Source organism: Pyxicephalus adspersus, chromosome 7 (assembly GCF_032062135.1).
Source record: "Pyxicephalus adspersus chromosome 7, UCB_Pads_2.0, whole genome shotgun sequence".
Classification (NCBI taxonomy): Eukaryota; Metazoa; Chordata; class Amphibia; order Anura; family Pyxicephalidae; genus Pyxicephalus; species Pyxicephalus adspersus.
Window position 1 is genome coordinate 10,217,151 of NC_092864.1, and position 19,738 is coordinate 10,236,888.

The 19,738-nt window shown below is 42.9% G+C and overlaps 2 protein-coding genes across 2 annotated transcripts; one reads left to right on the forward strand and one right to left on the reverse strand.

The window, feature by feature from the left end:
* Window positions 1–1,170: 1,170 nt before the first annotated feature.
* COPS3 (COP9 signalosome subunit 3) lies at window positions 1,171–9,311 on the reverse strand. The gene is made up of 8 exons (XM_072416986.1): window positions 9,107–9,311; window positions 7,606–7,735; window positions 5,246–5,358; window positions 5,093–5,142; window positions 4,755–4,847; window positions 3,603–3,782; window positions 3,030–3,170; window positions 1,171–1,218 (listed from the first exon to the last, which is right to left on the reverse strand). The coding sequence occupies exons 1-8, from the start codon at window positions 9,159–9,161 to the stop codon at window positions 1,171–1,173; spliced, it is 810 nt and encodes a 269-aa protein (XP_072273087.1). The 5' UTR covers window positions 9,162–9,311.
* Window positions 9,312–11,285: 1,974 nt separating this feature from the next.
* NT5M (5',3'-nucleotidase, mitochondrial) lies at window positions 11,286–19,349 on the forward strand. Its single transcript, XM_072417429.1, has 6 exons — window positions 11,286–11,494; window positions 11,585–11,954; window positions 12,538–12,638; window positions 13,599–13,659; window positions 15,453–15,567; window positions 15,778–19,349. Exons 2-6 carry the CDS (start codon window positions 11,724–11,726, stop codon window positions 15,963–15,965), a joined length of 696 nt encoding a protein of 231 aa, XP_072273530.1. The 5' UTR covers window positions 11,286–11,494; window positions 11,585–11,723; the 3' UTR covers window positions 15,966–19,349.
* The last annotated feature ends 389 nt before the right edge of the window (window positions 19,350–19,738 follow it).

The following is a 19,738-nucleotide window of genomic DNA, read 5'->3' on the forward strand; positions in this document are numbered from 1 at the left end:
ATGGTAAATTTAAGAGAATATGTAAGGAATTTGTCCTGTTTCGTACAAACAATTGTCCTTAATTTTAAAAACAAATCCCTCTGACCTTCTTCCTTATGTGTGATACTTTTCCCATCTCTTAGATTGTAAGCTCTTTGGGGCAGGGTCCTCCTGTGTCACTGTCTGTATCCGTCTGTCATTTGCAACCCCTATTTAATGTACAGCGCTGCGTAATATGTTGGTGCTATAAAAATCCTGTTTATTAATAATAATAATAATAATAATAATAATGATGAAATAGGTGCTTGTGTGCCAATTTTCACATATGGATTCTTTGTGAATTACATCAGTGGAGGTGGGACTAAAGGGTGTGTCCTTTAAAAATGGGCGGGCTCTGATTTGCTGCAGATTCTATTGAACATTGTAAGAAGCTCACAGTGTGCAGTGAAATCAGAGGGGGCAATTTCAGTCTAGGAGAGAAGCGGGTACAGCTGTGCAAGGCTGAAGGGCAGATTTATGTTTGATCATATTTTGTAGAAGAAATCTTAGGGCTGAGATAAGGTCAATGGTGAGGACATCCCTGAGCTGATAAGGATAGATGTGCTCATGTGCAGGCTATGTTATGAATCATAGATGCTTCTGCCAGTCTGCATTGTGTTCTGTTAGCATACATTGGGCTGCACATGAAGTGCTGGTGACTGCTGTGAAGCATGGACATCACATTGGTGGAGGTAGTCTCTCTGCAATAATTTGTATATTTATTGTGCATCCTTGTGGAAAAAACATCCTGGACACCAAAATGTCTGGTGCTTTAGTTAAGTTTTATTCATTTCATCATTCAATCATTTCTAAAACAGTAGCTGACATTTATATACAAATGCAGGTGTGGCCTATCAATGACAACCCAGTGCTGCAGATTGGGGGGGGGAGAGAGACATCCTTACAGTGTGATGCGCAGAACTCTGTATATTGGCAGCAATCCTAATACAGCTGTCACACTGGCAGCCGAGGTTTGCTAATTTCCTGGCTGTCACTGAACAATCAGTTTGACAGGCAGGTCACAGTACAGGAGACGACTGCCAGGCAATGTGATGGAAGGAGATGTCTGCCTTGTTTCTAACAATGACCACTGGACCTGTAAATCCTAGTTGTAACACGCATGCAGAAAGATAGCAAAGGAGTGCTGTTGGGTTAGTTTACATTCCTGGATGGGGGTGGAGCTGAACCTGTCATTTTATCCTAAAAGCAAAGGGAGTAATTTAGATTTAGGAAGAATTAAAGGATCTGCATCAGTTTGGGTCTACAAATCAAGGCTTCTGCCCAATTTCCATATAGATAATCTACCTTTAAAATGAACCCTGCACATGCATAGCCCCTTCCATGTTAATCTCCTGTACAATTCGAACATTGCCCATGAAGGGTAAAAGATGGTCAATATATTTTTTTTTCCATATTGCAGGGGGTAAGGTCAGCATCCACGGAGCAAGATTCCAAAGTAGGCCACGTTGCAGTAGCATTTTATGCAAGATTTGGGCAACTCAGCATTCCTCAAGGTATTGCCAAACACCATGCTGATGTTACCCTCGCCTAGGCACCACACATGGAAGAAAGGACCACATAGAGGAATCAGCAGAGTTGGGGTTACTGGCCAGAGGAATTCTACAGTGACAGCTTTCCACGAGTAGGTGGGGTTAGGGTTATCACCTAGAATTCTATCATGACAGAATCAGACCAGTTGGTGGGGCTCATGATCCCATACAACAGAATTCTACAGTGACAGCATTCCACCAATAAGTGGGGCTAGTGGTACCACCCAGAAGATCTGTACAATGACAGTATTACACTATTGGATGGGATTATTAATACCATACAAATTTATTTTACAGTGACAGCTTTCCACCACTAGGTGGGGTAAGTGCTACCACCCAGAAGATCTGTACAGTTACAGTATTACACTAAGTGGGATTCCATACAACTTAATTTTACAGTGACCACTTTCCACCAGCAGGTGGGGTTAAGGACTCCATACACCTGAATTGTACAGTGAGAGCTTTCCACCAATAGGTGGGTTTGGTGCTACCACCCAGGAGAACTGTACAGGGACAGTATTACACTACTGGGTGTGATAACTGATTTCATACAATAGAATTGTACAGTGACAGCTTTCAACCAGTAGGTGGGGTTAAGGATTCCATACAATGGAATTGTTCAGTGAGAGCTTTCCACCACTAGGTGGGGTTGGTGCTACAACTCAGAAGATCTGTACAGTGACAGTATTACACTATTGGTGGGATTGGTAATTCCATACAATTGATTTGTACAGTGACAGCTTTCTACCACTAGGTGGTGGTAGTGCTACCACCCAGGAGAACTGTACAGTGACAGTATTACACTATTGGGTGTAATTACTGATTTCATACAATAGAATTGTACAGTGACAGCTTTCAACCAGTAGGTGGGGTTAGTGATTTCATACAATAGAATTGTACAGTGACAGCTTTCAAAAATATTTGTTTCCCCACTTACAGCATTTCTGCACATTGTCTCAGCCCTTCTATTACCTTTTCTCATCACCCTCCAATTATCCAACCAATCCTTCCTTGACATTCAACAATGCACTCCCTCCCCTCCCCTCCCCCACTTACCCCCTATACCCTTTTCTTGTATCCTTAAAGCTGCTAAACATGAGGGACTGGCCAAAGTTAAATTTTTATTAGAGGGTTTTAGATCTGTCATAGCAATCAAGGAGAACACTGGGTTTAAACAGAGTAAGGGGATTGGTTATTGTTTTCAAAGCCCAAGCATTAGGACTGACTATGCAATGCAACCCAACATTTTCTAGCTTGTTAAAAAGACAAGCTAAAAACCCATTGCATTATTATTAATATTATTATTAATACACAGTATTTAAAAAGTGCCGACTTGCTTTACTAGATAGCTGCTCAACCTATTTATCTGGGTGGGTTGAGCAGCTAACACAAACAGAAATTTCAGAAAAAAGGTCTGAGCCCCTAGCCAGTGTAAAATCAAAGCCTCATGTCACAACTCACCTTAATGAATCTCCCGACAATCTGTGAGGTATATTTAGGCAGCTGCTGTACTTTCCCAAGAAGTATCAAAGAGACTAAGATATACTTTTTATAAGATTCCAACATGATGTGACTGACTGCCATGGCCGGCGTTGTGATCGCCTGGTGGTGAGAGAACAGATAGATAAAGATAGTTAAAAAAGTAAAACATTTACTATAAAACCCCAACAATCCGGCAATACTTTCTGTAGATTAAACCTGAATAAAAAAAAGAAAAAAAAAAAAAAAAAAAAAAAAAAAAAAAAAAAAAAAAAAAAAAAAAAGGGAGGGATTCTGTAGTCACTATTTTATGGTGAAAACCCTGCCTTTGCACAGATACAGTAAGTGAACGTTGTCACACTGCACAGGCATATCACCACATAAAAAGGTGGAAAATTAAAAAAAAAAAAATGCAGCCACCAAACCTAAAGGAGTGGTAAGTGGCAATATAATACATATCATTCTTGGATTTATATTTTTTACCTAAGGTGACGCTGGCTTGCACAGTTTTAAGATTCTTTTGCATTAGCTTTATGATAAAGTGATTTTCCATACCTGTTCGTAAAAGTATAGCGCCCTCTCAAAGTTCTTTAACCCCGTGTAGATCATGCCCCCATAGTAGTAGTAACACAGGAAGGGCCTGGCATCATAAGCACCGTTTTCTTTACAGATATCCATCATATCTACGTCTAAATAAGCAAGAGCTGGCTTAAAGCATTTCGCTAACAAACAGAGCTGTAAGGGTGAGAAAGAAGAGCAGAATTAGAACCAAGCAATACACACAATACACAATGATCGGATCATCACACCAAATCATTATGGGTAAACAGTGACAACTATGTGAAGCTTTTTTTTTTTTTTTTTTTTTTTTTTTTTTAAAGTAGACCTCCAAACAAACCAATATCCAAAGCTAAATAATCAGTTCTGGGTGGGCTTTTCCTGTAATGCAGTGTTATCATAAAGAATAGAATTATGGTTTATTTGAAAATATTTAGGATTAGCTCCACGCAAACCTACACGTACAAAGCCTAAATACATAAATTGGAGCAGTTTTACCTGTCAAAGGATTTGCATTTATATTCATCTGTTCCTTAGATTAAAGCAATGTACACACATCAGATAATACTCATCCGATATTCGCCTCAGGCTAGTATCGGGTGGGAATCTAGCATGTGTACAGCGATCGTCATTCATGGATCCGTCCTGGCGATCGTAATGCAAGTGAAGGGCAGAGAGTGCAGCTGGGTGCCACCCCATCATTCTCCCTGCTCCCCTCTGTATGCACAGCACATGTTCAGTCTTTGTCGTTGAAAAGGATTGTGAAAGATCCTTTCCAACGACAATTATTGAATGTGTGTACGTAGCCTTACACAGCACAACCCTGTTTAGCAAGGAAGATGTCTTTTTTTCCCCCACTGTCTCCCTAGGCTGCAACTGGATAAAGAAGGCAGAATGGGAAGACTAACAAACCTATTTCTCTGCTCCCAACTCTGATCAGTATGATCTTTTTCAGCAGCACACCCACATAGCATCCTGTGCTGTTTCTTTTCCTAGTTCTACCATAAGGTGGTACCAATTCAAAAATCAGGTATGTATAACACTCATATTAAAAATAAACAGAACTACATTCAGGTGTTTTATGTTTGCATGGGGTTCAGTTTTACATAAAAGGCTATAAAAGTCATTGCGGTGACTTTGCATTCTTACCTGGCAGAGATCTGCATGAATTGAGGTTAGTTGATTTGTATTCATTTGCATCTTGTCTATGGCTTGTCTAAGAACACAGATTCCTCTCAGGGGCTATAAAATAAAGAAAGTTTACATATTTCTGTAACAATAAAACATCTCATTCTGTCCTCTTCAACCAATCTAAAACAAATTCATGGTATTGGGAAGATACTGGAATGGTTTTCATTTATGCAACTCACCTATAAAGAACATTCATGCATCTTTGCAAATTCCGTTACAATTCTAATGCATATCACATATGTAACATAAAAAAAAAAGTAACCTAAACTAAACATAACCTATATATCTTTACTTACCTGTTTTCCCTCCACAAGTGCATTTGTTAACTGATGGCATAGACCAGCGACTGTGCACAAAGACAAAAAAAATAACAACGAGAAAATCAATTAATAAATCACTAAAATTCTAAATATTTGCTCAGAAAAGAACCTGCATACAGCAATACATACAGGTGTCTGTAGCGTATCTAATGTGTTCTCCATTGCAAGTGCTGATAAAGAGCTGGACTTGAGAAAACAGCATCTCAAAATCAGGAATACTGGGCATGGAAAACTTCACAAACCTAAAAAGATCAAAAACAGACAAAAATAATCATCTTCTGACAAGTTATAGGTTTTATGGCACTAATGTAACAGTTAGCGCTGTTGTTTAAGACAGTGGTCGCCAACCTTTTCGACCACTAAATTTTTTGGCTCCGGAGCGCGCATGCGCAGGGAGCCGTGTATCACTCAAAGGGGAAGAAAATTCCCCCAGAGTGACACCATGATGTCAGAACCAGTCCAGTGACAACCCGCCCACCACACTGGCCAGACCCACGGACTACCAAAATTTTATCGTGGACCATTGGTTGACGACCGCTGGTTTAAGAGACATTTAATGGCCAACTATGGTGGCCACCTAAAAAAGCAGCACTGTCCCCCCAAGGCCATTATAGCCGGATGCAGAATGTTTTCCTGAGTCACTTGTAGTTCCTTGCCTCAGCCTGTGTTCCAGGCTATCTCTCCCATGGCCCATTTTGTTATATAGTAGTAGGTAGTACAGTATATGGCTGACAGTAGTTTTTCTATTCCCCCACCTAATTTTTCATTCCATTAGGCTCAAAGTTCCTACAGGGAGAACACTGATCAGTTATCAAATTTGTACAACTGTTTATCTTGAGTGAAAATCTAGCATGTGTACAGCCCTCCCCCAAATTGTTCATCAATCTGCCCTGGTAGGGTAACGAATGACCACTTTGCATTCCTAGGTAAGGGAGGAAGAAGGTACCACTTGCATGTCCTTCCCTCTCCAAGAACATACGAGGGCTCGTTTATTTTCCTGTCAGTAGAAACAATCGCAAAAGATAGATTCCAGTGACAATTAACTGATGTCTGTACACGGCTTTAGTCTAGGTACACGTCAGATGATTCTCGTCCGATTATCACTTCAGGGCCGGTATCGGATGAGAATCTGACATGGTGTGTACAGCGCTTATCCTGGCGGATCCATGAAAGGCTGCAATACAAGTGAAGGGGAGAGAGAGCACAGCGGGGTCCAGCTTCATTGTTCTCCACCTCCACTCTTCATAGAGCAGAATGGTGCTGTATGTACAGTGCTTGTTCATTTATCTTTCAGTCCTTGGAAAAGATTGTGAAAGATCCTTTCCAACGACAAAAGTCTAGCACATAGCCTAAAGCTACGTACACACGGCAGATTTTTATCGCCCGATAATCGGCATCGGCCAAATATCGGGCGAAAATCTGCCGTGTGTACAGTCGGTATATCTGCGAACGATCGTGTCGTTATCTGTATGTACAGGATCGGTGCTATACGATCGTTCGCAGATATCGTGCAGGATCGTTCGTTTACCAACGATAATAATTGGAAGTGTGTATGTAGCTTAAGACTACAGCAGAAGTTGACAAACAGTCATAAAAAAAAGTCAGAAGCCCTTAACTGCAACAATGTTGATGTTTTAAAGAAGTAGTGAATGTAAATTTTCACCCAGCTATGTAAAATAGAAAAAAAAAGGCTCAAACAAGTGGATGAATAAAGTCAGCACAGCTTAGTAATCAGCCCTGTGGTGTACTAATACCAGAATGTAATTGCAACAGTAGCACAGGCTGCATTTGTTTTCCCTTTTAGTTTTTTTTCCCCTCCTTTTACTGTCTCCTGGTTAAATAGGTCCATCAAGTTGAACCATTGGTGATCCAGCCAGTAACTACTTCCTGTCCTAAGGTGACAACGCTTACCGACTGAACCCCACCTAGGAATAATTAGCATTGTCACCCTTGGACAGTGCGGTAGGTCTACAGTGTGGGAAGAAATATTAGGCAGGTGAGAGACGCTGTATTGTGACCTAACCCAAAAACAGCCGGGTGGTTAGTGAAAAGTGCCGGGTGGTGCGCCCAGCTAAAAGGGGCCGAGGGGAACACTGGTCTACATGGAACCTCTCCCTCTACATAACACAGGTGGCATTTTCCCCAGACCTTTCTATCCAGGCACACCGCCCAGCACTTTTCAGTAACCACCCGGCTGTTTTTATGGAAATGTTGGGTCACAATACAGGGGCACTGGACAGTTGGGGCGTAATGCAAGGACGATGGAAAAATGGGCCATATAAGGCATTAATAAATTGGAACAAAGTATAGGCAGAACAGATGGAGCAGAAGGGTGCACACAGGACAAGTTCACTTTGAGGTTCTCATACACTTTCACCCCCCCCCCCTTCCTCGGATTTGTGTATGGTGCTATTAATAGAATGATTTTATTTATCTCTGACATCCTTGTGTTTGCAATGCTGTACAAATGAGGAGAAACGCATACTTACAAAACTGCGAGGACCCCCAGAGAATGTTCCTGCACATCTAGGGCCCCGAGCACCGTGTCCAGATGAGAGAGATTTTTTGCTAACAGCTCCCCGCTTTTGTTTATCAGCTCACACAGCTGAGTCATTTGCCCTGCAATAAACATAGAGAGGTATTTACAGATCACATCGTATTAAAATAAATCACACAACAGGGACGGCTGCGGAGATCTTCTGGTTACGCTACAGAATTATGTGACAGGTTTTATCTGCCAAACGCTCTCACCCCAAGCACACAGGTCTCAGAGTAAGATCTATACCATGTGACCTCATTAACTTAGCTGAAAGTAACAAAGGAAGCTCAGCCATTGGTTGGCTTATAGTTGTGATGTCACATTTGTGATACAATGTTGCAAAGCAGCAAATCAAACAAACCTGCAAAAAGACTGACCAATAAGAGAATTACAATGTCAAAAGGATGAGGTACAGCTTTCATGAGAAGAGAACCGAGGATGCGATTTGTTGGATTACTTCTAAAAATGCTCTGTGCCCGGCTGTCACACCATCACAGGTAAGTGTCAGAATAAATGTCTCACTTTCTGATCCATGTAAGAACCATCACTATGGCTACCGGGGAACTATTATAAAGAGAGATGAGCAAAGGCAGCCCGTATTCTACCATGACAGGTGCTCTTTAAAAGCATTAAAATTGAGGACTGATTGTTTTTTTTTTTTATTTCACATGGGCACATCTCTACCATTTTGGCCACAGCCCACCCCTTTTTGAGCATGGGCACATTTCTACCATATATTGACACAGTCCACCCCCTTCTGCACATGGGCAACTGCCTGCCATACACAAGCACATCTCTAACATATATGGGTACTATCCACGACCTCTGCACTTCCCAACCATATATGGCCATTTCCCACCCTCTCCTGCACATGGGCACAGTTCACCTGTTCTTCACATGGGTACATCCCTACCATATATGGGCATTACCCACCCCTCCTGCACATGGACACATCCCTACCATAAATCGGCATAGCCCACCCCCTTTTGCACATAGGCCCAGTTCACCCCTTCTTCATATGTATATACAAATTTGGGCAACCCCCCTTTCTGGACATGCCTACCATATATGGGCAAAGCCCACTCCCCTTTTTGCACATGGGCACATCTCTACCACATATGGTCATAGTCCACCCCCTTCTGCACATGGGCACATCTCTACCATATATGGCCATATCCCACCCCCTTCTGCACATGGGCACATCTCTACCATATATGGGCATAGCCCACCCCCTCCTGCACATGGGCACAACCCTACCACTAATGGGCACAGGAGCAGGGGGCAGTGTACCCAATGGCAGGGGTTGAGGTGCAGTGTACACACAAGCAGGGAGTGAAGTATAAGGGAGGCTCTGTATACACTCAGGCTGGGAGAATGAATACACTCAGGCAGGCTCTGTATACACTGAGGCAGGGAATGAGGCCCAGTCCGCCCCCGCCCTCTTCTCTCACCTTGGGAGGAGAGCTGACGGACGCTGGTGACGAACTGCTCCATAGCGGAGGCCATGGCGGGTGTGTCCGCCTCCCTCCGCGGTGAGGCCGTGAGGGAGAGTGCGGAGCGCGGGCCGAACTCAACTCTACACTCAGCGCGTCCAGATCTCGCGAGACTTCCCTGGCCGGGCTCGCGATGACACTCCGACACTTCTCGCGAGAACCAGAGAACTTCCGCTTTCCTGCCGCATACATCGATGGGCGGGGCGCATGTTGACAACAATTTACAATGGGCGGGGCTGGGAGTGGCTTTCAAGATCAACCAATCAGGTTGCACTGAGTGACCCGAGACGGGCGGGACAATAATTTAAAGCAACATGCACTGCGAAATGTGAGTCAAAGCAGCTGGGACACCAATGAGGGGATTTGTTCTCATTTACTCACCCAGGGACACAACAGGAAACTGCAGACTTAGAGGACATAGCTCTGTTGTTTTGATGAAAGTATTACCAGCCCTCTGAATACACCAACTCTCATTCTCTGACCCCACACAAATCAAATTTATTTCTGCAGCTTTCAATACACTTTAAGTTAAATCAAAACCCCATCATTTAAATCACATATGCACTGTAACTCTATTGACTTGTGGTCTTTTTAAAGCTGCAGCTGCTTTTAAAATACTATAGTGGTGATCCTGACATGAAGGTCCTTCAGGCACTTCCTGTTATAGGGTGACAACTGTATCCCAATTGTGCTCCTCTGTTGTCACCCTGACATTCGCTGTCTTGGTGGAGACTGACTGGAAGTGGCTGGGAGAAGCTGTACGAGATCTGCGGCATGAATATACATTCTCTATTGGGGGGCCCAGCTTGTCCAAAGGGCCCCTGACTGCTGATACATTTCCAGCAGCATCCACCCCCCAGATATACTCACCTCTACGTTACAGCCCTATTGACCCCATTTTCTTTGCTGCAGTTTAACTTTCACATCAAAGTCTCCTTCTTAACCCCAGCCTGTGACTGAACAGTGAAAGAAGGTGTAGCAGCCTGATCCCACTTCTCTGTTTTTCTGTCTGGCTCCTAATGCTGCTTCCCCTTGAGCTCTGCTTTACTGGGACTGGAAAAGGGTGACCCCAGAGCAAGTTCAGGTCTATAATGAGGAATTAATATTTGCAGAGCTGCATTTGTTGCGAATAAACATTATTAATATTATTATTATTATTGTTAATAATAATAAACAGGATTTATATAGCACCAACATATTACGCAGCGCTGTACATTAAATAGGGGTTGCAAGTGACAGACAGGTTCAGACAGTGACCCAGAAGGAGGAGAGAACCCTGCCCTGAAGAGCTTACAATCTAGGAGGTGGGGGAAGTATCACACAATAAGAGGGGGAATGGTGGGAAGTAATTATGGTTTAAGAGACAGAAGAAGATGGGTAGGTGAGGTTGAAGCGTTGGGTTTTTAGCGCTCTTTTAAATGAGCAGAAAGTAGGAGCAAGCTGAATAAGATAAAGAAGACCATTCCAGAGAGTGGGGGCAGCTCTAGAGAAGTCTTGGAGCCGTGCGTGTGAGGAGGTTATGAGTGAGGAAGTCATTAGTAGGTCATTGGAGGAGCGGAGAGAGCGGCTAGGGGAGTATTTTTCTATCAGGTCAGAAATGTAAGTGGGACAAAATCTGTGTAGGGATTTGAAGGCAAAGCACAGGAGATGAATTTGATTCTAAGGTGAAATGGAAGCCAATGGAGAGAACTACAAAGAGATGCAGCAGAAGAGGAGCGGAGGGAAGGATGGATGAGTCTGGCTGCAGCATTCATAATAGATTGTAGAGGAGAGAGTCGGGTTAGTGGAATACCAGAGAGGAGGAGGGTACAGTAGTCCAGACGGGAGATGATAAGAGCATGTACAAGGAGTTTGGTGGTCTCAGGGGACAGGTAGGGCGGATTTTGGAGATGTTGCGTAGGTGAAAGTGACAGGACCTGGAAATGTTCTGAATTTATTTCGTATTTATTATACTTTACCTTAATCCTATTTTGTATTTACTAATCTGCAGCATTACTGCTGTCATTTTTTTGCCCCCCCCCCCCCCTCCTGGAGCCATGCAAAGGTTAATCTCTCACCCCTCCCTGCTGAGTTGCTATGCAGCTCAGTAACACGAACACAAGGGCCCCTGGCCCTTTAAGAGAGGTTGTCCTTACAAGGTAAAGGCTGCAGGGTGCAGGAAATGCTCAGCTCTGGCTGCTGTGACTGCACTGCAGAGCCCTCCCTGGGAATGTAGAGCACAGGGGGGACATGACAGTCCGGTTATATAATCCTGCAAGGAGGCACAGCCAGCACTGCCATTCTGCTGCTGCAATCCCAGGGCTTTCTTTCATCAGATGCACCATTGCTGCAGCATCTGAGCTGCAGGTGACAGCTGATCAGCGCCTGTGACGGTTCCGGTCCCCCTTGCAGTGGTTGTTGTCTGCAGCAATGATTTATTTGCATTTCTTTTGGCAGAATGCATCTGTGCGGAGGATGAGCGGAATCCTTCTTCGTGAACGCACTGCCCATGCGTGATGTCTACAGGTGTCCCCGGTGACCTTAATACCTCGGGGTCCCGTCTGTAGAATGCGAGTCTAGTTACCCCAACACGGACATGTCTCTGCCCAGGCTGCTGCGCGGGGGAGGGGCTTTGTCCACCAGCCTGCGAGGATGCACAAGCCGACTGCGAGTTCTGGTCGACATGGACGGCGTGCTGGCCGACTTTGAAGGCGGCTTTTTGAAGAAGTATAGAACTCGATACCCCCAGGAGCCTTATATTGAGTTGGAGGAGCGCCGAGGATTCTGGGTATCCGAACAGTATGAGAACTTAAAGCCGGGCCTTAGTGTGAGTACCGTTTTACGGTTCCTAGGCAGTTCCTGTCATGGGTTGACAACAGTCTGCTAATTGTTAATCTGTGTTGTCACTTCCTCACATGCTCCCCCCAGTGGTTTATATATGCCGCTGTGATGAAACACATTGACCGGCCATGCTTCACTGTTTGTGCCATTATTATATTTAACTCCCCTATTACTCCTAATGCTTGGCACCATAGTCCGCCATCTTTCAGGTCCTCCTGACAACTCTCCTCCACTGCCGTCTCGGTCATGTGATCCAGGGAGCAGAGGAGACACTGGAGGCTGAGGATGTGGAAGGTGGCCGCTCTGCAGGGGCCAGGGGTCACCAACAGGAGTCACAATGAGCGGAAGTAAAAAAAGGGGGACACTATATTGGGGGGGGGACTGAAAGAGGAATCACTAAATCAGAGGTAACTTAAAAGAGAAGAACTTTAAAGGGGGCATTAAAAGGGAACCAACATTTTGCTATGGGAATGTGGGAATGTTGAGAATTCCATGCTCCACTGGGGAGATTTACCTCACTTCCTGTATCTGTGACACTTCTTGAATATTCTTTCATTGATATTTTGCAGGGAAAAGCCATTAGCATCTGGGAATCAAAGAACTTCTTCTTGGAATTTGATCCAATAGATGGCGCTGTGGAGGCCGTGAAAGAAATGTCCAACCTACCCAAGTAAGTAAGGGGGGGAGCCCTGATGGCTTTGTAATAAATGGGGGGTGGTGACCCCCAATGATTGGACAGGACTGTGTTGTCCTGTGCTTGTCCAGCGGAATCTCTCCTACTGGGAAGTTTTCCCCATTTGTCCCCCTAGGTGAAGGTAAACCTAAGGGGACACCTGTTCCAGTCAAATAGGGGCGGGAAGTTAGGACAGGTAGTAAAGGTAAATCTCCCAAATAGGAAACAGCCAAAAAAAAAGTGGCGACCCTAAATTATTCCTCCTGGTAAACAGTTTATTTTTTTCTACTTGATCTGACCATCAGCCTGCAATTCTGCTACCATTTTTTTGTGAATAATTTTGTAGTATTTGTCATGCCTGTTAGTTGGCTGACAACAAGCGGTCCAATGAAGTTTGTAACATAGCTATTTATTACCTCTCACAATACTCCTGTCCTTGTATCATCACCTAGATGTGTCAGGTTACCAAATGGCCCCCTTGTGCTTTACGCTAAGTCATCATCACCGGTCATCACTGCTCAGCTGTGTGAATAGTCAGGCAGCTTCCAGTATGGACAGGTACAGGACTGTAGATGAACGCTCATATCCACAGCTGTACACAGCAGGTAACCCCCCACCCCCACTTCTATGCCTCCTGCAAGCTGTGCCTCGGTGTCATGTGGACGGTGCATTGAGTCACTGTTGCCAAAATTCTGTCCATCCAATGCAGCAATTTGCACAGCTTCACCACACAGCACAATGCTGTCTTGTTTGATGTCTCCTTGCGGTGTCACTTTCACTTACAGGTCTCCCTCCCACCAACAGATTCAGCCAGCCGAAAAAGTGGTCACATGACCAAAAAAAACAACTATATAAATATTTCGAAAGTATTTTGATTCATATAAACGATTAATTTATTTATTTTATATATTTTTTTAAGATTAAATTTGATCCGATATTCGATTTTTTTTTCTGTAGCACTGATGTCTTTATATGCACCAGTCCAATCAAACGGTACCAATACTGTTCATATGAAAAGGTAAGTGTTTGCCAGAGCAACATTCACCTAACACCGTCCCCAACACAGTCTGGTGATGCAGTATTCTCCCCAGAGATTTTTTAGGATGTAGGCAGGTGATGGCCCCTGTATTATGACCCAACTTTTCATAAACCACCCAAAAATATCAGGTTGGTAACAGAAACGTGCAGGGTGGTGCGCCCAGCTAAAAGGGCCTTAGGAGAACAGTGTGATGTCTTAGGAGCTTCTTCTGGTGGGAATTTTTTAAGGACTGATCGATGCCAATGTGAGTGCCAGTCAGTCTTGCAGTACTGTAGGGTCAGGCTGACAGTCTGGCATAGCGTTGTAAAAAACAGGCTGGGAATGTAGGAAATAGGCAGAAAAAGATTGTTTTACTGTATGAAATGGACTGCTGGAACCTTTGCCGGGGTGAGTCCCGAGCTTGAGAACCTGATAGCATGGGCTCTATTTATGAATTATTCCCCCAGCTGAATTCTCTGAAATTTACTGGTGGTGAATTCTATGGTTGTATTTTTCTACAGATCTCCTATTAAAACAATGGCTCGTTCTGCCACCTAGTGGCCAATCATCAAAGGTAGCTCTCAAAATAGGAAATGAATAGGAAAAAAACTTTATCAGCGAACTGAGTAGGAAATCATTTATAAATAGAGCCCTGTGATTCTTCAGAATACACTACAAGAATGTTTCTCACGTTGTGTGTTAGCGAAGCTCCGCTGTCAGTGTGACAGTTACTGTCTACTGTGTATCAGGAGCAACTGACACACCTTCCCTTATGTCAGGGGTTTCAAACTCTGGCCCCGGGGGCCAAAACGGATCCAAACGTCCATTTTTTTTGATCCCCAAAGGAATCCAAAATATGAACTGCAGCTGGCCTGTCGCTGCATTGAAATAGCACCGCTACTACAATTCCCGTCATCACTGGCGTCTATAGACCAGTGGGCTCTCTGCCTGTGTGTGGCCCCACTTTGGACTGTTTTATAGACCTAAATAACGCCGAGAATTTTAGTAGTGGTGCTATTTTAATAAAGAGGGAGTTTCGGAGGCGGGCCACTCATAAGATTTGCCCCGCATTGGCCGCGTCTGGCATTTCCAGCACTCCCCCTCAGCTGTACTTTTCCTTGCTTCTCCAAGGCATGGACTTAAATGGTTGGATTTTCCTTAAAAAAAATTGTTAATATTATTGTTAGCCAGTGCAAAAAGGTTACCATTGAAATTTAACAAAAAGAGAAAGAGGCATAGGATTTTTTCTTAAATAAAATCTTTCTCTATTACGGGCTTTTTCCAGATTGAATGTGAAGCAAAACCTGTTTGTTTCCGTATGAAAAGGGTTTATATCTAATGAGAAGGAAAAATTTCCTCAATTTTTTCAATAAACTTCAAGGTTGGCCCGTGACTTTGTCTAAGTTTCATTTTGGCCCTCCGTGTATTTGAGTTTGACACCCCTGCCCTACGTAGTGCGAGGTGCTCTGGTGATAACATTGTGAGAGTCCCTCCCCTAGTTTGACAGCCCAGTCCTGCTTTTTTTTATCAATACCCACTACAATTGTACTGTTAATTCATCACTTAATCTTATTTTTAAATTGTAATAATCAAACTAACATTTCTTATTTATCCCTTATTCTCCTTCTTCCCTTAGCTATTTTAACAGGTATATATAGAAAAGTTTAAAATTTGTGTTCACTTTTTTTTGAGGTACCCTAATAAAAAATGTTTGTACCAGACAAAGAAAATATGTAGCAGGCGGAAATGTAGGTAAATTGTGATCCTAAGACTGTTGTTATTCTTATTCGCAGTATGCCTGGGTGGAGAAGCACTTTGGACATGAGTTTTTGGAGCAGATTATTCTGACAAGAGACAAGACTGTGGTTTCTGCTGACCTTTTGATTGATGACCGTCCAGATATAACAGGTAAAAACCATGAAAAGTTAGTGCACACCTTGCACCACCTTTGGTTAGATATTGTCCAATCAGCTGACTGTGGGTGGCGGTTTTCTCCTTTGCCCCACCCAGGAGGAAGCTGTTTGAGATTACAGTTCATATACTAAATGAACTATCATTCCAGGTATTACCCACATAAGGTGGGACTTTAATTTCTCACTCGATCTACTTCCTTTATAGGAGCAGAAGCCAACCCCACCTGGGAACACATCCTCTTCACGGCCTGCCACAATCGCCACCTTGGCACAACCTCACCCCTCAGGAGGCTCCAGTCATGGCAGGATGACTGGAAGGGAATCCTAGACAGCAAGCGCTCTGAGCTGTCTGAAGCATGCAAGGGAGCCCGCCAATCCCAGCTGAAGGATTAACCAATCAGAACAAAGCCATCTACAACCCCCTCCCTTTTTGGATGCGTCTGGTTCTCTGAAACTTAAAGCTGTGGCTGCCAATGGGGGAAAACTGTCCAAACACATTTCATATGAGCCATTTTATTATATGTGACGGGGAGGGGACTGAATGACACTGTATTAGAAAAAACGCACAGAGGCCTAGGCATTAATATTACCTTTTACTGTTAGAAAAAAGAGTTATCAATGTGATCGTACATAACGTTTTACCATATCATTACTTATTAATTTTATGTGTGTTGAGGTTTTTAGTATGTTTTTAGCTTTTCACTGGATGTATATATATATATTTATATAAATGTATATATACATATATAGGATAGATAGATGATTATTGAAGATTCCTAGTCATACAGATAAGGATATCCCTTGCCGTAGCTGCTTTTATGCAATTGAATCATCTCCAGAGAGTCACCCCAAGGGAACTGAGTATTTGGGGAAATGGTGCCTTTTTTAAGACATAGTGTCTGCATTATAGTTGGACAAAAAACACCCTTCGATGTATATTGCCAAGTTTTTTTAATATATGGCTAGCATAGGTTTCTTTATGTTAGCCTTCTTTGCACAGCAACATTGTGGATGAGGATGTTCTGCAAGAAAGTACTGACAGGAGAAGTGTGCAAGGTGTGCAGAGTTATTCTGTGTGTTGCTGTGCAGGTAGGTGGGACAGTGACCTTAAAACAGAACTTCCATGCTTGCTTTTTGGTATACCCCCCCCACCATATTAACATCATTAGTGCCAGCAGAAAGCTTAGGGGCCCTGATGCGTTTTAAAGCCATTGGTATTTGTGTGGGGTGTTTAAAAAAAAAAAAGCAGACCTTCTGTTTGGCATGTGCGGTTCCCTTTACGTCTAACAGAGTCGGGGTTGTCACCCTCTTGGCTGTGGAGTTTGGCTGAAGTCTATAAATTTCAAATGTGGATCTGTCTGGCCATTGCCGTACCAGAGGCAAGCACTTGAAATGATTTTTTTTATTTTTAACAATACTTTTATACTTTGCTTTGATATTGTTTTTATTTTATTTAACATTTTGTGATTTATTTTTGGCAGAACAAAGTTTAGCATGAAGGACTTGCATCGGGTGCCTACAGGACCCCCTGTCTGATCCTTGACACTGATGTGCATTCATCTGACATGGACTCTTTTTAGGGGAAGTTTATAAAAATTGGGGTACAGTAAGGGCCCTTTTTATTCCTGCAGAGGAAAACCATGTAAACTAACCACTAACCACTCCCATTTTATTTGAACAGAAGCGGTTGTGATTGCGGTTAAGCTATGCTTCGATGCAAAGCGTCATGCATCATACTTTTAGGGCCCTTCGATGTATATATGGTGCTGCATTCACAATGCATGTTACTGTATGCTGCATTTGGGTTGGATGAATGGGTCAACAAAATGCACCACTCCAACAATCAAACCTCCACTTTGCTGCTGTGCACTGGAAATGCTGCATTGGGGTGCAATGCAGAATGATTGGCACGGCGTAGCACCAAGGCATAAAATGCGCACTGCCATGTGCTATGGTAACACATATAATACTTTAATAGCATATTATCAAAATGCAAATATCAGCTGGCCCTTATGGCCAAAACAGTGAGTTGCATTTACACAGGCGATACCACGATCATTATTACCATACATTACGTGCATTTGTGTGTTGTCTTGCTTTATATTTTGCATGCCACCCTAATGCACCCATGCAGTGCAAATCCAACGCACATATGTTGCAACATATATTGCGCTACCTTGCATTGTAATATGCTATATTTATTTGTTTTAGGACATTTTGGTAATATGCTGGCCGATTCGTTTGAGTGGGAGCTGGAACATGTAAATGCACCCTTATAGATCATGTGACCATTTTTTTTTTTGTTGGCCATCCGCTAGCTTAGCCTTTGCTCCCACTTGTTCTCATTTATCAGGGTTTTACCACTTTCCTGTTGTTTTCATTGGACAGCTGCCCACATGGACTAACGATTACATTCACTACATTTCAGGGATTCACATGTTCCTTAGCAGCTGCCAGTTCATAAATACAACGAGTGTTACGTGTTTGGCGTTTTCAGATAATCCATGACTATGTTTTGTCAATATTCCAGTTAGCTGATCAGTTGCTACTGGCAACACAGTTATCATCCAGTTTCTATGAATCTATCCTACGTAGATTGTTGCTAAGTACTGTCTAAGGTCCTGACATAGGTTGCCCCTAGCAACCAGATTATTCTTCCATTTTTTTTCTGCACTGACGTTTTAAAATATAATGTGATTAGTTGTTATGAGTGACAGGGGGGTTCTTGTTTGGATTTGAGGCCTTGTCTCTCCATGGCAGCTGTACAGGATAGGGTTTAGCCATTTTTTGTTGTACTATTCACATTTATAAATGTATTTACTAACATTTCTAGAGACATTTTGCTGCTCAGCCAGACTTAGAGAGGAGTTCGGATCACCTGTAGGGTTACTATTGCCTTCTGTATCCCCATTGAGGCTGATTCTCCTTATTTTGCCCCACTCACCATCTTATCATTTATCAAAAGGGGCGAAAAATCCCAAATTTTTGTCAAAAGAACAACAATATCTTCCAATGGGTACCCAGGTTACAATGACAACTGCCTACTAGGTGATTTCCCTATATTACATTTCATCTCACTTCCTGTTGTTTTTTTAAAACAGGAAGTGAACTAAATTTTCCCAGATGAGATTCAGACAAAACCTAACAGGCATTTTACCCTTAAACCTCAATACTTACCTGACAAAAAAGCAAAAATGCCTTTTCTCCTCTTATTTACCCCAGAAAATGGTCAGAAATGCATGCTGCAAAAATATGCTTACTGAAATAAAATTTATCCTATAGAATAGAGCTTGCCATGTTGTTAGCCATGCTGGCTGTATAAATATCCTGTGTTGTACGGTTTGGTGTTTGGCGTTGCTGTAAACAGCCATTATAAGGTCAGGAGGATATTAATTAGGGCCTATCCGTGTGTCTGAAGGGAGAAATGTGCTTGTTTCCCATAGTAACTGAATACCCTCACACATTCTGCCATTGTAGCATGACGTAGACCCTCCAGGTGGGGCTCCAATGTTCGCCCTTCATCCTGGAGGTGTCCAAGGCTGGAATTGTCTCAGAGGCCTAACTGGTTACCATGGTTACCTTTGACGTTCTGAGGTAAATTTTCCACATTTAGAGACGATTTCACCATATAATGTGATCAGAGCCATAAATGTGATGTCAGGAGGTGACGGATGGAGCGTCTCATAATGATTTTATGTTATACACTGGCGATATTAGATGGAATTATAGAAATACCGTATATAAATATTTAATGAATACATAATATATTTATCCTTCTGTGTAGTGGTGTCCTTATTTGCCCCTAATGACTCTGTTTTAAAAGGGGGGGGGGCGTAGGGACTGGAAAGTTGCCCTTCCACTAGGTGGTGCCCTAAGCCACTCTCCTATGTTGATTTTGCCTAGAAACGACCCTGGTGCAGGAGGCACCACTAAGATCAAGACTAATGCAGGAAATGTTAACACAAGGCTGGAGCAAAATACCGGTAATAAAAAATGTTTTTTTTTTGTTTTTTTTTATTGCTCTTGTGAAAATACAATCAAGCTTCAGAGTTGAAGGCAATTAATTAGCTGTCATTGCTGACTTGTTTTTAAAGGTTTGTACTCCCACGGACTAATATTAACATGTTTGTTCAAGATGAGTGATTCACCAGGTGCTGAAGCAGGGA

Coding starts and splice junctions, on each gene's coding strand:
- COPS3 (XM_072416986.1), bottom strand. CDS start 9,161: ATGGCCTCCGCTATGGAGCAGTTCGTCACCAGCGTCCGTCAGCTCTCC. Junction 5,359..7,605: donor CTGGGGGTCCTCGCAGTTTT/GTAAGTATGCGT, acceptor TGATCTTTTTAG/GTTTGTGAAGTTTTCCATGC. Junction 1,219..3,029: donor TTGTCGGGAGATTCATTAAG/GTGAGTTGTGAC, acceptor CTTTGCTTTTAG/GATAAAATGACAGGTTCAGC.
- NT5M (XM_072417429.1), top strand. CDS start 11,724: ATGTCTCTGCCCAGGCTGCTGCGCGGGGGAGGGGCTTTGTCCACCAGC. Junction 11,955..12,537: donor ACTTAAAGCCGGGCCTTAGT/GTGAGTACCGTT, acceptor GATATTTTGCAG/GGAAAAGCCATTAGCATCTG. Junction 15,568..15,777: donor TGACCGTCCAGATATAACAG/GTAAAAACCATG, acceptor CTTCCTTTATAG/GAGCAGAAGCCAACCCCACC.